Source organism: Babylonia areolata, chromosome 18 (genome assembly GCF_041734735.1).
Source record: "Babylonia areolata isolate BAREFJ2019XMU chromosome 18, ASM4173473v1, whole genome shotgun sequence".
Lineage (NCBI taxonomy): Eukaryota > Metazoa > Mollusca > Gastropoda > Neogastropoda > Buccinidae > Babylonia > Babylonia areolata.
The window spans coordinates 5,995,997-6,012,821 of NC_134893.1; the positions used below are offsets into that span (position 1 = coordinate 5,995,997).

Below are 16,825 nucleotides of genomic sequence, written 5' to 3' on the forward strand. Positions count from 1 at the left end.
AACATTCCCAAACTGAAACCAAAGGCACTGTCCAACAAGCTACTTCACCTCCATTCAGGACTACTCAAACTGGATCTCCAACAATCAACTGGCACTACAGTTGCCTGTCCAAAACACTTCAGCATCAATTTTTCAATCTATCCATTTCAAACACATCACAAATGTTGCCAACAGAAAAACTCTTCCTTCAACCCATCAGCAGTCTGCTAAAGGTGAACAGAAACTCTGCAAATGGCAGCCAAAAGTATGTGATAATCTGTCTGAACTGGAAACAAAGCACCGTAACCTGCAGTCAGGCCTGATGGTCACACACTGTCTGCAGATTGTACAGTATCAGTTTGGGTGGTAACACATGATGGCCAGTGTGCTTCCTACGGATAGGTCTGACCACAGGAGTTTTCAGTCCTCCTCCTCCCATTAAGGGGGTTAAATGGCTCGTGTGCTGGCACCAGGAAATAGGCCAGCATTTTGAGGCTGCCCATGTCTCAGTGAGGTTGTGGGGTCAGTGTCTTCTGAACAGGAAGGGCCACACACAACAGTCAGTGTCACCAATTTTTCTGGTCACACTACCAGAGAAAAAAAACTTTTTAGTTTTAACAACAACACAAAACTTTTTTCCCCTTTTTTCTTTCCATTTGTTCTATTAATTTCAACAGAAAAAAAAGACTAAGATTCTGACTAGGAATTAGAAAAGAAAAGAAAAATGTTTACTTATTAAAAAAAAAAAAAAAAAAAGCTTCTGGTAAAGAGGTACTGAAACTGTTGAAATAAGTTTTTTTAAATTTGTTTTTATTAATGTGGTTATAAGACAAAAATCACCTGTGTAGAGAGAGAGAGAGAGAGAGAGAGAGAGAGAGAGAGAAAGGAAGTGGCATTAATATGTGAAACTGCTTTGAAATGGCATTTATTTCATTTGCTGACATTTATGATTGTAGTTACTTCAATGGACAATTTCATTTGCTGACATTTATGACTAGAGTGACTTCAATGGAAAAGTGAGAGGACAGCAAAGGACACACTGAAGTCCAAAACAAATCACCGCAGGCAGATATTTATCAACTTACATATATATGTATATACACATAACCCTAGAAGTATAGCCTGTAACACTGTGAATGAGGTATGTGGAGCATCGCCCCCTCCCCTTCACCCTTTGTGTCAATTATTTTACTGATGTGTCAGTGAAAGGGAAAGGGGGGGTCGGGAGGGGTGGGCGTTGAGGGGGGTGGGTGGGTGGATCAAGAAAGCGCAGGGGAACACCGCGATACGCAGACAGTGAGTGCCAACCTGGTGAGAGGGATGTTGTCCTGCTTGCCTTCCTGATACAGGCTGAAATTCCTGCCACCCCAACAGCCAACGTCAATCAATGCACATGCCAACGTCAACAACAAAAATCAACACATAAAAATGTGGTTAAAAAAAAAAAAAAAAAGCAAACAAAATGCCAAATAGTGCAGGCAAAATGTTATAAGCATATAAACCATAAAATGATATGATGATGTTAAAAGGCTTGAGGTTTCTGGAACAGCAGCTCAAGTTCCAGCTAAAATGGGAGCAAAGAATAACAATATCAAAACAGGCTTAAAGAACGGGAGAGAGAGAGAGAGGGAGAGAGAGGGAGAGAGAGAGAGAGAGAGAGAGATGAACTATCTTGACATGATATCCTTTGTGGATGGAAGGTATTCCTGCTGTGGCCTCATTTCAAACCCATGAATGATGAAATCTTCAAGAAACCAGGCTGATTTTCAATCATCTGTCTGCACATATTCAAAAGCTCGTATATCTGAAGCAGACCAGACAGACATCATTATAATTCAAAACTGTGTTTCTCTCCTCGTCCCTCTGTTTATTTGTTGTCTGAAATCATACTATTTACATCAGGCATAATGAAGTGAGAAGCAACAAGAATTTGCAGTTGTCTGAGAGTTGTATTTCTTAACATTCTTCTGCGAGGGTGCGATACGCTGCCACAAAGTGGCACTGCACCTTGCTTTCTTTGTGTGCAGGTATTGTGTGCAGTGTGATGCTTCTCGTCACAACACAGTTCTCTCAAAATTCCAGCTGTGTTTGTGTGTCTGTATGTTTGTATGTTTAGTGTGTGTGTGTGTGTGTGTGTGTGTGTGTGTGCGTGTGTGTGTGAATGTTTGCTTGTATGCCTGTAGACACATACTTACTTTACTTACCTCAAACACCTGATTTTTTCCCCCTGTGCTAAGTGCAAGCTGCACTCCAGACCTCAAATCATTGTTCACAAGGTAAAAATCGACAACAACAAAACTAGCACCCAGACCATGAGTCAAACAGGAAGAAAACTCTGCTGACAGGAGGCTGCAATCCTGGATGTCTCAAGTCCTCGACCACAGCTTTATCCATTTCTCTCTTTTCAAAGAGGTACTGGCTTTGTGCAGGTCCTGAAGCATCCCTCCTTGTTGCCATCTCAAATATTAGAAAACTAAAAATCAAATCAAAAGGTCCAAAGGATCAGTTTGGATGTGGGAGGTGGAAGGAATGACGCACTGAAACAGTTCCGTGCTGTCTTGATAAAACTCCAAACAGCAGGTGACAGAGGTGACGACATGGCAAGGACCCCACAAGGATACCATTGCCCAGTACTGAAAGTGATCCACAAAAAACAGGACTATGGATACCCACTGATAGTGGGACGTATAACGTCTGCATCTCTTCTCCCACATGTGCTCTATGCTGGCTACTACTGATCATTAACTCACTCAATACGGCCAGTCCTCTCTTCTCCTCTACACAGACCCCTCGGATGTCCTGTGGGTGTCTGAATGACCCAACCTTTAGCTTCTGTTGTCAGAATTGTGGTATTCTTTGTCAACATTCACCTCTTCAGTATAAGAGCCTTCCGCTTGCAATATTTTGATGATGGTAATTGGGGTGAAACGCTGTTAACGTCGACTCTTTCGCCGTTCGTATGGAGAGAGTTAAAGAGATCTGTAGTAAGTTAAAGTGACCATGCTTAATTTCAAAGTGAATGTGAAGACTCCACAACCGATCTTGCACCACACCCGAAGGGAGACAATACCCCACCAATGCACGGTCCAGACTTTTTCTTCTCTCACCATTTCCTGTCGGACTCTTTGTTGGGTTCCATCAATCACTACCTTCTTTCTGTGGTGAATCATCTCCAGATATGTCTTGACAGATCTCCATTAAAAGAATTTCTTTTACTTTCATGCAACTGCAGACTCTCTGTAACTAGTAAAAAAACAACAACAACAGGAAAAAAAAAAACCAATCCCACTTTGCAGATGTACGCCTGGGAACAAGTATGATTTCCTTTGTCAACTCACCAGCCTGAATGATGATCAAACTTCATGAACATGCACATGCACCCATGTGTTAATGTGTCGGAGACCTTTCACCACCAAACGACTCACAGTCAATTATATGACAACATTCTCAGCTTTGTGGACCTTCTGAAATTTGCCTCTGGTTTCTTCTTTTTTTTTTCTTTTTTTTTTTTTTTGATAAACAGACTGAAAATATATAGTGGGTCACAGTTTGATAACTGGCATCCCCAGAAGTAGTCATTTTGAGAATAAACATGTACACATACACATATATGAACAAAGTATAACAGATGATTTTTGTTTACATGACAAAGCTCTGAAAGCCACATTTTACTGACAGAACACAGATGGTACAGACAGACAAATACCTACAGTTTTCTTTTTCTGCATCTGTGGGCTGCAGCTCCCATATCTACTCAAATGTATGAGTCGGCTTTTAAGTCCATGGCAGTTTTTACCCATGTTGTCAGCCAGTTTTCCGGTATATTACCTACATTTTGGTAATCTTAAAAACAAATACATAAAGATGAGGGAGGGAAGAATGACCACAATGATTCCATTTTCATAGCTGGACCATAACTAGATCATGTCAACTGTGACTCACTTGGTGGTGAGCTGTCACAACTCTCGGAGTGAAAGCATCAGAATTTTGTAAGGGAACAGAAAACGAACAAACAAAAACTCTTCCATACAGCATGGAGTTTTGGTGTGGAGGAAACCAAAAGGCTACCTGGTTTCTTACCCTAAAGGAAGCAGAGCAACAGCAGCCATCTACACTATAATGGACAGAAACAGAGGAAGAATTTTTTTTCCCCAAAACCACCACTGACATGAAATGGCTGCAACACTCAAAGACAAACACACGCCAATACAATCACTTCCTGAGAGTTAGCCAAGAATAACATTCTTGACACCAAACCAAGCCTTATATGTGACATATACACACACTGTGACATCTCAGAAAACATTCCATTGTTTGCTTTAAGAAAATACAATATTACAAAATTGAAGAAAAAACAGCTGATTAAGAAAATACCAATGAAAGTTAAGCGACATGAAACAACGTACAAAAGTTAAGCAACAAAAAATTATAACCAATTGTATCTGTTATTTTCTCAAGCTCTGGCACCAGCATTACTCTTTTTATTTGGAAAGCACATGCTCACAAGACGCACCCATCAGTACAGCCACTAAAACATCAACACTGTAGATTTGAAAGACATTGCATAAAATTAATAAATAACTAGAAAACAACAATAAAAGAAAAAGGCTACTCACGGATCATCAAAGTCCCTTTCCTCAATCTCACGACGATACAGACTTGCCAGCTTGACAGCAAAGATGAGGCATGGGATGAAGAAGAAGAGACTCCAGCCGATGCTGAACCACAAACCGTTCTGCACAGCCAGCAGTGTCACTCACTCATTCACACCGCTCTGCTCTCATGGCCTGACAACCCACACTGCACCTTCACTAAACCCACACTGCACCTTCACTAAACCCACACTGCACCTTCACTAAACCCAGTCATGTGTCCGCTGGTCAGTGCACATGCTTCCAACAAAAGCTGACACAGCGGTGGGAGTGGAGGAATGCAGGCTCGAATCCCTGCAGGGAAACGACTGGAATGTGTCCGTCGTGTTGACAGTCACACAGCAAGGGACCAGATGAGGTCCATTACTCATGTTCACATGTTCATGTTTACTGACAGAGTGCTCTCTTCCTCCCTCTTTTCCACTGGCTAGAACCCTGAGGTTAACCCTTGGTGAGATTTGTGCCCATGCAACCATTTTTAATCCCACTATAAAGGTAGCCATATTCTAATCATGTCATACATCCTACCCACAATAGCCTTCTCTTCTCCGAAAGGTGGAATGGGATTTAACATGCATGTAAAATTTTCCTTTGGCATGCTTTCACACACAGGATCTTGATTTTAAATTTTATCTGACAGACTTGAAGGGATTGGAGTCTACAAGGATTTTGACTCTGAAGCGAAAATCTCTTCCAAGCTGGCTATCTTGAGTGAGAGTTGAATAACAGGAAGCTCTCAACTGGAATTTAAAAAAAATCACTCAAGAGCTCTTTCTTCCACTTTTCTTCACCCTAAACCATCCTCATGCATTAGAGTCAACTGACCTACACAGAGGCACACCGCAGACTGATCTGCAGCCTTTTTTTTTTTTTTTTTTAAACAAAGTGAAGTGGACAAAGTATAAGATGCTGTAAGGGACAATACTTCAAAGTTGTCACCATAACCTGGCTGCTACTTTAGGTTTTCTTCTCTTTTTTTTTTTTTTTTGTCCAAGGATTAGACCAAAATCTTGGTTATCTTACAAGGACTGGCACTGTCTGCAGGACAGGAAAACAGATCCATACTGGCTGTTGCAGCAGTTTGTCAAGCTGAGGCATGTGTAGTACACTGACAGTTTATTACGATGTAATAATTAATTGCAATGTTTTTAAAAGCGAATATGTGAAATGCATTTATTTGAGAACATATGTTTATTACTCTTGTTTAATCAAGTAATCCGCGTGTGTGGGGTGGGTGGGTGCGGGTGTGTGCTGATTATCTGGTTGCGGTTCTCCACAATTTATCTTTATTCTTATCTTATATGTCTATCATAATCAATGTGCAGTATAGTAGGCTATGTTTATAATTATATTAAAATAATATTTCTTAATTCTTTCTGTTTTTACATTAAGAATACTAGTTATTACCTGCAGTGTGTGGATGTATGTATGAAACGGTGTATGTGATAATTATTTTTACATTTGTATCTTCGTAATATTCGTAAAAGCTGTTGTTGACTTTTACAGTTATGGTCCCCATGTTGTTTACTTGTCTATGTTGTGATAATGCACCTGACCAAATTTCTCCAGTTGGAGATAATAAAGTTATTCTTATCTTATCTTATCTTACAGAAACCTGAAACAAGCACTGAACACAATACCCCTTTAAACCAGCCATTTTTACCCCCCACCCATTTCTACAAACTTTATCTGACAATAAACAGTCTGGTTATCACCTTTCATCATCACTTTATTGATTTATCTATTTTTTCCAAAATCACAACAACAAAAATAGGAACTTGCCAAGGGTTCCAAAGCGACAACGCAGGCACCATCCGCAGCAGAGTAAAAGCCGTCATAGACAGGACGACACTTGCCAATGTCATTGTCCACCTGTTACACAATCACCCGTGACTATAACATGCACTGTCACACACAATGACATCATCTCACAACTATCCTCGAATGCTGATAAACTACACAACTGACCCTATCAGATTCTGATCATATTTTGTTGCACTGTATTAGTTTCTGTTGCAACAGATTTCTCTACATGGGGCAAAAATGATTACACTTCACTATACAAGTGAACATGGTAGTTATTAGATACAAGGATACTTTATTATCTCTAAAAGGAATAGCGCAATCAACATTGTGTAAATGATCAATTTTTACAACAAACTGACAGACTGAAATAGAATCAACATCAATTTACACACTGAAAGAAAATCAATACAATAATACTGTTGTGACACTGTAGTCTATTCACACATAATATGCATTCATATACACACATGCATGTACACAGCCTGAGAATGAAAAAAATCCACAACAAACAGCTAGATAAATAAGAAAATAAAAAAATAAAAAAATAAGTAAATAAACACAGAAGATCAAAACGAAAATGAGAAATAAATGAAAGCCAATTATTCTCTACAGTGGCCCACAATGCCACTGCAGTAATACTGTATGCCAGCATGAGGAGAGCCAGACTGGAACCCGAGGGCCACCTGATCTCCTCTCTTCGACAGAGGGACACACGCAGACCACAGCCCACGACAGGATGGTATCAACAGACAGGACAGACAGAGGGACACACAGACCACAGCCCATGACAGGATGGTATCAACAGACAGGACAGACAGAGGGACACACGCAGACCACAGCCCATGACAGGATGGTATCAACAGACAGGATAGACAGAGGGACACACAGACCACAGCCCATGACAGGATGGTATCAACAGACAGGACAGACAGAGGGACACACGCAGCCCACAGCCCACGACAGGATGGTATCAACAGACAGGATAGACAGAGGGACACACAGACCACAGCCCACGACAGGATGGTATCAACAGACAGGACAGACAGAGGGACACACAGACCACAGCCCACGACAGGATGGTATCAACAGACAGGACAGACAGAGGGACACACACAGACCACAGCCCATGACAGGATGGTATCAACAGACAGGACAGACAGAGGGACACACAGACCACAGCCCATGACAGGATGGTATCAACAGACAGGACAGACAGAGGGACACACACAGACCACAGCCCACGACAGGATGGTATCAACAGACAGGACAGACAGAGGGACACACAGACCACAGCACACGACAGGATGGTATCAACAGACAGGACAGACAGAGGGACACGCGCAGACCACAGCCCATGACAGGATGGTATCAACAGACAGGACAGACAGAGGGACACACAGACCACAGCCCATGACAGGATGGTATCAACAGACAGGACAGACAGAGGGACACACAGACCACAGCCCATGACAGGATGGTATCAACAGACAGGACAGACAGAGGGACACACAGACCACAGCCCATGACAGGATGGTATCAACAGACAGGACAGACAGAGGGACACACAGACCACAGCCCATGACAGGATGGTATCAACAGACAGGACAGACAGAGGGACACACAGACCACAGCCCATGACAGGATGGTATCAACAGACAGGACAGACAGAGGGACACACGCAGACCACAGCCCATGACAGGATGGTATCAACAGACAGGACAGACAGAGGGACACACACAGACCACAGCCCATGACAGGATGGTATCAACAGACAGGACAGACAGAGGGACACACAGACCACAGCCCATGACAGGATGGTATCAACAGACAGGACAGACAGAGGGACACACAGACCACAGCCCATGACAGGATGGTATCAACAGACAGGACAGACAGAGGGACACACGCAGACCACAGCCCATGACAGGATGGTATCAACAGACAGGACAGACAGAGGGACACACAGACCACAGCCCACGACAGGATGGTATCAACAGACAGGACAGACAGAGGGACACACACAGACCACAGCCCATGACAGGATGGTATCAACAGACAGGACAGACAGAGGGACACACAGACCACAGCCCACGACAGGATGGTATCAACAGACAGGACAGACAGAGGGACACACACAGCCCATGACAGGATGGTATCAACAGACAGGACAGACAGAGGGACACACACAGACCACAGCCCATGACAGGATGGTATCAACAGACAGGACAGACAGAGGGACACACAGACCACAGCCCATGACAGGATGGTATCAACAGACAGGACAGACAGAGGGACACACAGACCACAGCACACGACAGGATGGTATCAACAGACAGGACAGAAGAATTTATCTGTTAATCTGACTGACCACACATGGCCATTTCGGAGCTGAAAAACTGTAAATATTGATCTTACAGAACCTGAAAAGACAAAAAAAAAAAAAAGACAAAAAAAAAAAAGAGAAGACAAAAGAAAGAAAAAGAAAGTCAAACACATGCACCGACACATTCATGCACATAAACTTACCCTCTAATGATGACCTTTCTGTAAATTTTTCCTTCCAGATGATTAAAAAAAACACACCCAAAAAACAAAAAACAACTGAACATAAATATAAACATAATAGACACAATAAAAAATAACAACAGGCCTATAAAACCAAAACTTGCCAACAGGCAACCCATACATCCTTGGTGCAAAAAAGAAAAAGAAAAAAAAGAAGAATACATGCAAAGTTGAGTTTCACATGTATGTAAGATAGTCAGTCATGTCTATGACCATCAGAACAGCAGAGGAGTTAACTGCTGTCCCAACAATCTGCTGGGATTAGATTGAAGTGAACAGTGGGTTGACTGAGTTACATCCACACTGTCTTGGCCACAAGGGCTTTAGGACTGTCAGCGTTGGGAAAGTTGAGTTTAAAGCTGATGCCTTCAAGGTCAAGTCGTTCAGAGCTTGGGTCTTGGAACAGAACACAGTGTGAACGCTCAATGATCAAGTCCAGAGAGTGGCAAAAAATGTTGGCAGTTAAGACAGGAACAGTGGTGAGACAGTAACTCACACTTTTCAGTATGGCATCCACAGTTCCGTCCACGTCTTTCAGCACATCGGTCACAAGCGAGACCACTGCCTGCACACAGTCACACACACTGCATGGTCACAGACCTTACACACACACACACACACACACACACCACAGACATTGTCATTGTCACACACCATGCATGTTCACAAACCTTCACACACACACACACACACACACCACAGACACTGTCATTGTCACACACCAAATATGGTCACAAACCTTCACACACACACACACACACACACAGTCATTGTCACACACCAAATATGGTCACAAACCTTCACACACACACACACACACACACCACAGACATTGTCATTGTCACACACCAAATATGGTCACAAACCTTCACACACACACACACCACAAACATTCACTGTCACTGTCACACACCATGCATGTTCACAAACCTTCACACACACACACACACCATAGACATTCACTGTCACTGTCACACACAAAGCATGGTCACAATCCTTCACACACACACACACCACAAACATTCACTGTCAGAGTCACACACAATGCTTGTTCACAAACCTTCATGCACACACACACACACACACACACACACTCCACAAACATTCATTGTCACAGTCACACATGATTTACGTTCACAAACACACCACAAACATTCACTGTCCGTTGTGATTCTGCATCAATCAACAGAAACACAAAAAAATCCAGTTTGAGTTCAAATACTTTCTTCAATAAACATATGAAAAGACTGGGGGAAAAAAAACAAAAAAAAACTGTGACACTTTTTGACTTCAACCTGTGATAAAAAAAACATTGACAAAAATTAACTTGAACCAGACAGCATTAGATGGAGTCTCCCGTCTGACTGATGGATGAGTAGGCAGGCAGCCTTATTTGTCGGTGTGTGTCCTCATATGGGAGAAGAGGCCAACTCTGGATGCGCAGCACTTCCCACAGGTGTTGCAAAGGAAAACATCTCCAGAAGTTGAGCCCTGCTTCCTTCTCTCACGCTTCTCCTTAATGGCCAGTGTTCTCTTGTTTTCAAACGTTTTTATACCACTAGAGCACAGCGTCCTTCAGCGAGAGCGATCAAGGGCATCAGTTTCCCAGGAAGTGATATCTATGTCACAGGCTTTGAGATTTGTCTTCAAGGTGTCCTTGAAGCTCTTCCGGGGTCTTCCAAGTTCGCAGTGGCCTTCCTTCAGCTGGCCATACAAAAGGATCTTTCGGATCCTGCTGTCTGTCATGCGGACAATGTGTCCTGTCCAGCGTAGCTGGCACTGGATCAGCAGGCTTTCGATGCTGGGCAGGCCGCTCCTCTCTAGGACATGGAGGTTGGAGACCCTGTCTTGCCACTTTATGCCAAGGATCTTTCGTAGGCATCTCTGGTGAAACTGCTCAAGTTGTTGAATGTGATGACGGTACGTCGTTCATGTTTCACAGCAGTACAACAAGGTGGTCAGCACAGCAGCTCTGTAGGTTTTCATCTTGGTGCTGAGCCTGATGCTTCTGTTGTTCCACAACCTGTTGCTGAGTCTGCCAAAGGCGGAGCTGGCCTTGGCAATGCGCAGCGTCACTTCTGCATCAAGGGCTCTGTTGCTGCATAGGGCGCTGCCCAGGTAGCAAAACTTGTCGACTGACTTGATCTCTGTGTCATCGATCTTGATTGCAGGTGGGGGGGAGGCACTGGCGTTCTGTGAGCTAGCTGGTTGGTACATGGACTCGGTCTTGCTGAGGCTGAAGGTGAGTCCAAAGCACCTGCAGGACTGTCCATAATGAACTGCATGTCCTCATGGGTGTGTGCAGCAAGCGCACAGTCATCAGCGAAGAGGAACTCTCTCAACAGTGCATTACAACCACAGTTAATGACAAAGTGCACTCGAGACAGAAAGAATAACAACAGTAATTAATCAACAAAGTGCATTTGGAACAGACAGTATTACATCATATCACAATTAGGCAATGTAGACTCAATTAGCCTTTTATTTTATTTGGAACATACAGATATGATTACCACTGTTATCTAACAGAGCACACACAAAATGTGCACTTCTAGCCGCGCTTAGCATCAGAACAACAGGTGACGGCAAAACTCAATGCGTCTTACAGTTTTGACCAGTTCGTCCTTTGAAATGGAGAAGTTTCTCTGAGCTGCCTGCAGTCCTTCCAGCAAGGCATCTGTAGAGCTCTTGATCTGAATCACAGAAACACACACATGCACATGCACACCCTCCTCTGGTTCATTATGTCATTAATTTATGCAAGCCAAATATGTATGACTGAAGTGACTCGGAATTAAAATTTTAATTTCATCTGTTTATGTGTTCCATTTTTATGATGTTGAAACTCATCACCTGGAGTGCACTGACTGTGTCTGATAATCTGAGATAATGACTTTCTAACTGACTGCATGGTATGGTGACTCAGTAACTGATAATGTGATATGCTGACTCTGTGACTGATAATGTGCTATGTGAATGTGACCGATAAGGTTGCCTTGTGTTCTGCATGAATTCCTATAAATGTAAATGATACATGTGATTTTATATTGTCATCCAGCTTTCCTAACTCAACCTCTTCTTTCTAATTTATCTTTTTATTTTACTTCATACTTTTATTTCATCTTCTGGATGCAAATTTGTAATTCTTTTCAATGACAGGTGGGTCATTCAGTTGCAACCTGCTCTTGTGTCCCATCATCTATCATGTTGAGTTATACACACACACACACACACACACACATATATATATATATATATATATATACACACACACACACATACATACAGATATAATTCTAATGTGTGTGCGTTGGTGCGTTGTGCCCTTCTGTGCCACACAAAGAGAAGAAAAGAGAAGGCAGATTAAATGGATGAGAAGATGAGGCAGACTTACCCCTGACTGTGACTTCAAGGCATCGAGAGACTGTCTCAGCGACGCCTGCAACCCACAACATACGCTGTGAGGAAAAGCAGCATCCCGCACCCTTCCAACAACTGACAGTAACACATGTCACCCTCCTCCCCCTCCTCACCATCATCATCATGCCAACAGAAATCACAAACGCTGCTCATATAATCCAATTCCATCAGTAAACTTATGTACGAATACACATTCTCTGTTCCACATATATCATACACATCGACAAACACACACTCTTTGAAACTTGAAACAGAAACAATGTGAGAATACAAGACACACTAAGGAAGAGAGAGAGAGAGAGAGAGAGAGAGAGAGAGAGAGAAGGACAGTGTGTGAGAGGGACAGTCTATCGCAGCCTAAAGAGTGGGGTGAAAACAGCCATATATGTATGAGTGTGACACAGACTGAGAAAGAATACTTTTGTGGATACAGGCATAAAGTTATGCAAGCACATGTGTACGAATACATGTGTGTGTGTATATGTGAGTGTGTGTGTGTGTGTGTGTGTGTGTGTGTGTGTGTGTGTGTGTGTGCGCGTGTGTGTGTGCCTCAGTGTGTGCATGCGTGTGTGCGTGTGTGTGTTTGTGCAAGCATACAGACAAATTGATACACTGGAGAACATGTGGAAGACCCACCTCAGCTGCCTCCATGGTAGTAATAAGGGTGTCCTGCAACATGACCAGTCTATCAGCGGCATTGTTGAAGGCATCCGTCTTGTTTTGGGGAATTCCCTGTGGATCATAGAAACAAACATCCACCTCACATCTCCACATCCACATGCACTTGATCAGCTGATGATGAATGATGACATGGATACTTATATAGTGCCTATCCTCCGTCAGAGACCACGTTCTAAGCACCTGACAAACACGGGGTCATTTGCCCAACAGGCTGCCTACCTGGGTAGAACCGAGTGACTGCTTCCACTGGGCGCTCATCATTTGTTTCCTGTGTCATTCAATCAGATTTCAGGCATGCATACATACGCACTCAGACAGACATGTGACATTTTATGCGTATGATTGTTTTGTTTATTTACCCCGCCATGTAGGCAACCATACTCTGTTTTCAAGGTGTGTGCATGCTGGGTATGCAGAACACTGACATAGATTACAGGATCTTTAACCTGCATATTTGATCTTCTGCATGCGTATACACATGAAGGGGGTTCAGGCACACGCAGGTCTGCAAATATGTTGACCTGGGAGATAAAAAAAAAATGTCCACCCTGTACCCACCAGGCGCCGTTACCAAGATTCAATCATGGGATCCGCAGATTAAAAGTCCAATGCTCTAACCACTCAGCTATTGCGCCCGTCACTTGCACATACACAGTTTCAGTTTCACAAGGAGGCGTCACTGCTTTGGGACAAATCCATAAATGCTACACCATATCTGCTTGGTTTGTTTGTTTGTTTGTTTGTATTTATTTTTATCACATCAGATTTCTCTGTGAAATTCGGGCTGCTCTCCCCAGGGAGAGCGCGTCGCTACACTACAGCGCCACCCATTTTTTGGTATTTTTTTCCTGCGTGTAGTTTTATTTGTTTTTCCTATCAAAGTGGATTTTTCTACAGAATTTTACCAGGAACAACCCTTTTGTTGCCGTGGGTTCTTTTACGTGCGCTAAATGCATGCTGCACACGGGACCTCGGTTTATCATCTCATCCGAATGACTAGCGTCCAGACCAACACTCAAGGTCTAGTGGAGGGGGAGAAAATATTGGTGGCTGAACCGTGATTTGAACCAGCACACTCAGATTCTCTCGCTTCCAAGGCGGACGCGTTACCTCTAGGCCATCACTCACGTTACCTCTAGGCCATTACCTCTAGGCCATCACTCCAGGTAGATGCCTGACTAGCAGCATCACCCTATATGCTTAGTCAGGCCTTGAGTGCATGCATATATATATATATGTGTACCTATCAGAGTGGATGTCTTTAACACAATTTTGCCAGAGGACAACACTGATGTTGCCATGACAAGGAGTCTTTTTCAGTGTGCCAAGTGCTTGCTGCACACGGGACAGTCTTTTTCAGTGCGTCAAGCGCTTGCTGCACACAGGGCAGTCCTTTTCAGTGCGCCAAGTGCTTGCTGCACACGGGACAGTCTTTTTCAGTGCGTCAAGTGCTTGCTGCACACAGGGCAGTCCTTTTCAGTGCGCCAAGTGCTTGCTGCACACGGGACAGTCCTTTTCAGTGCGTCAAGTGCTTGCTGCACACGGGACAGTCCTTTTCAGTGTGTCAAGTGCTTGCTGCACACGGGACAGTCCTTTTCAGTGCCCCAAGTGCTTGCTGCACACGGGACAGTCCTTTTCAGTGCCCCAAGTGCTTGCTGCACACGGGACAGTCCTTTACAGTGACCCAAGTGATTGCTGCATACAGAACAGTCCTTTTCAGTGCGCCAAGTGCTAGCTGCACACGGGACAGTCCTTTTCAGTGCCCCAAGTGATTGCTGCACACGGAACAGTCCTTTTCAGTGCGCCAAGTGCTTGCTGCACACGGGACAGTCCTTTTCAGTGCGTCAAGTGCTTGCTGCACACGGGACAGTCCTTTTCAGTGTGCCAAGTGCTTGCTGCACACGGGACAGTTCTTTTCAGTGCGTCAAGTGCTTGCTGCACACGGGACAGTCCTTTTCAGTGCGCCAAGTGCTTGCTGCACACGGGACAGTCCTTTTCAGTGCGTCAAGTGCTTGCTGCACATGGGACAGTCCTTTTCAGTGCCCCAAGTGATTGCTGCACACGGGACAGTCCTTTTCAGTGCGCCAAGTGCTTGCTGCACACGGGACAGTCCTTTTCAGTGCGTCAAGTGCTTGCTGCACACAGGACAGTCCTTTTCAGTGCGTCAAGTGCTTGCTGCACATGGGACAGTCCTTTTCAGTGCCCCAAGTGATTGCTGCACACGGGACAGTCCTTTTCAGTGCGCCAAGTGCTTACTGCACACGGGACAGTCCTTTTCAGTGCGCCAAGTGCTTGCTGCACACGGGACAGTCCTTTTCAGTGCGCCAAGTGCTTGCTGCACACAGGACAGTCCTTTTCAGTGCGTCAAGTGCTTGCTGCACACGGGACAGTCCTTTTCAGTGCGCCAAGTGCTTGCTGCACACGGGACAGTCTTTTTCAGTGCCCCAAGTGCTTGCTGCACACGGGACAGTCCTTTTCAGTGCGCCAAGTGCTTGCTGCACACGGGACAGTCTTTTTCAGTGCCCCAAGTGCTTGCTGCACACGGGACAGTCCTTTTCAGTGCCCCAAGTGCTTGCTGCACACGGGACAGTCCTTTTCAGTGCGCCAAGTGCTTGCTGCACACGGGACAGTCCTTTTCAGTGCCCCAAGTGCTTGCTGCACACGGGACAGTCCTTTTCAGTGCGCCAAATGCTTGCTGCACACAGGACAGTCTTTATCAGTGCGCCAAGCTGCACACCAGACAGTCTTTTTCAGTGCCCCATGTGCTTGCTGCACACGGGACAGTCTTTTTCAGTGCCCCAAGTGCTTGCTGCACACGGGACAGTCTTTTTCAGTGCCCCAAGTGCTTGGTGCACACAGGGCAGTCCTTTTCAGTGCGTCAAGTGCTTGGTGCACACAGGACAGTCCTTTTCAGTGCGTCAAGTGCTTGGTGCACACAGGACAGTCCTTTTCAGTGCGTCAAGTGCTTGGTGCACACAGGACAGTCCTTTTCAGTGCCCCAAGTGCTTGGTGCACACAGGGCAGTCCTTTTCAGTGCCCCAAGTGCTTGGTGCACACAGGACAGTCCTTTTCAGTGCGTCAAGTGCTTGGTGCACATGGGACAGTCTTTTTCAGTGCATCAAGTGCTTGGTGCACACGGGACAGTCTTTTTCAGTGCGTCAAGTGCTTGCCGCACACGGGACAGTCCTTTTCAGTGCGCCAAGTGCTTGCTGCACATGGGACAGTCCTTTTCAGTGCGCCAAGTGCTTGCTGCACACAGAACAGTCCTTTTCAGTGCCCCAAGTGCTTGCTGCACATGGGACAGTCCTTTTCAGTGCCCCAAGTGCTTGGTGCACACGGGACAGTCCTTTTCAGTGCGCCAAGTGCTTGCTGCACATGGGACAGTCCTTTTCAGTGCCCCAAGTGCTTGCTGCACACGGGACAGTCCTTTACAGTGACCCAAGTGATTGCTGGATACAGAACAGTCCTTTTCAGTGCGCCAAGTGCTAGCTGCACACGGGACAGTCCTTTTCAGTGCCCCAAGTGATTGCTGCACACGGAACAGTCCTTTTCAGTGCGCCAAGTGCTTGCTGCACACGGGACAGTCCTTTTCAGTGCGTCAAGTGCTTGCTGCACACGGGACAGTCCTTTTCAGTGCGCCAAGTGCTTGCTGCACACGGGACAGTTCTTTTCAGTGCGTCAAGTGCTTGCTGCACACGGGACAGTCCTTTTCAGTGCGCCAA

The 16,825-nt window shown here is 44.7% G+C and overlaps 1 protein-coding gene across 1 annotated transcript in view; it reads right to left on the minus strand.

Moving 5' to 3' along the window:
- Positions 1-16,825, minus strand: part of LOC143291858 (prominin-1-A-like) — a 102,266-nt gene that overhangs the window by 11,870 nt on the left and 73,571 nt on the right. Inside the window, exons 19-25 of the mRNA XM_076601975.1 lie at positions 13,059-13,154; positions 12,397-12,441; positions 11,609-11,695; positions 9,499-9,567; positions 6,414-6,503; positions 4,596-4,714; positions 1,288-1,338 (exon numbers count right to left, since the gene is read on the minus strand). Of these exons, the coding sequence (XP_076458090.1) occupies positions 1,288-1,338; positions 4,596-4,714; positions 6,414-6,503; positions 9,499-9,567; positions 11,609-11,695; positions 12,397-12,441; positions 13,059-13,154 (557 nt within the window). The remainder of the gene's footprint in view (positions 1-1,287; positions 1,339-4,595; positions 4,715-6,413; positions 6,504-9,498; positions 9,568-11,608; positions 11,696-12,396; positions 12,442-13,058; positions 13,155-16,825) is intronic.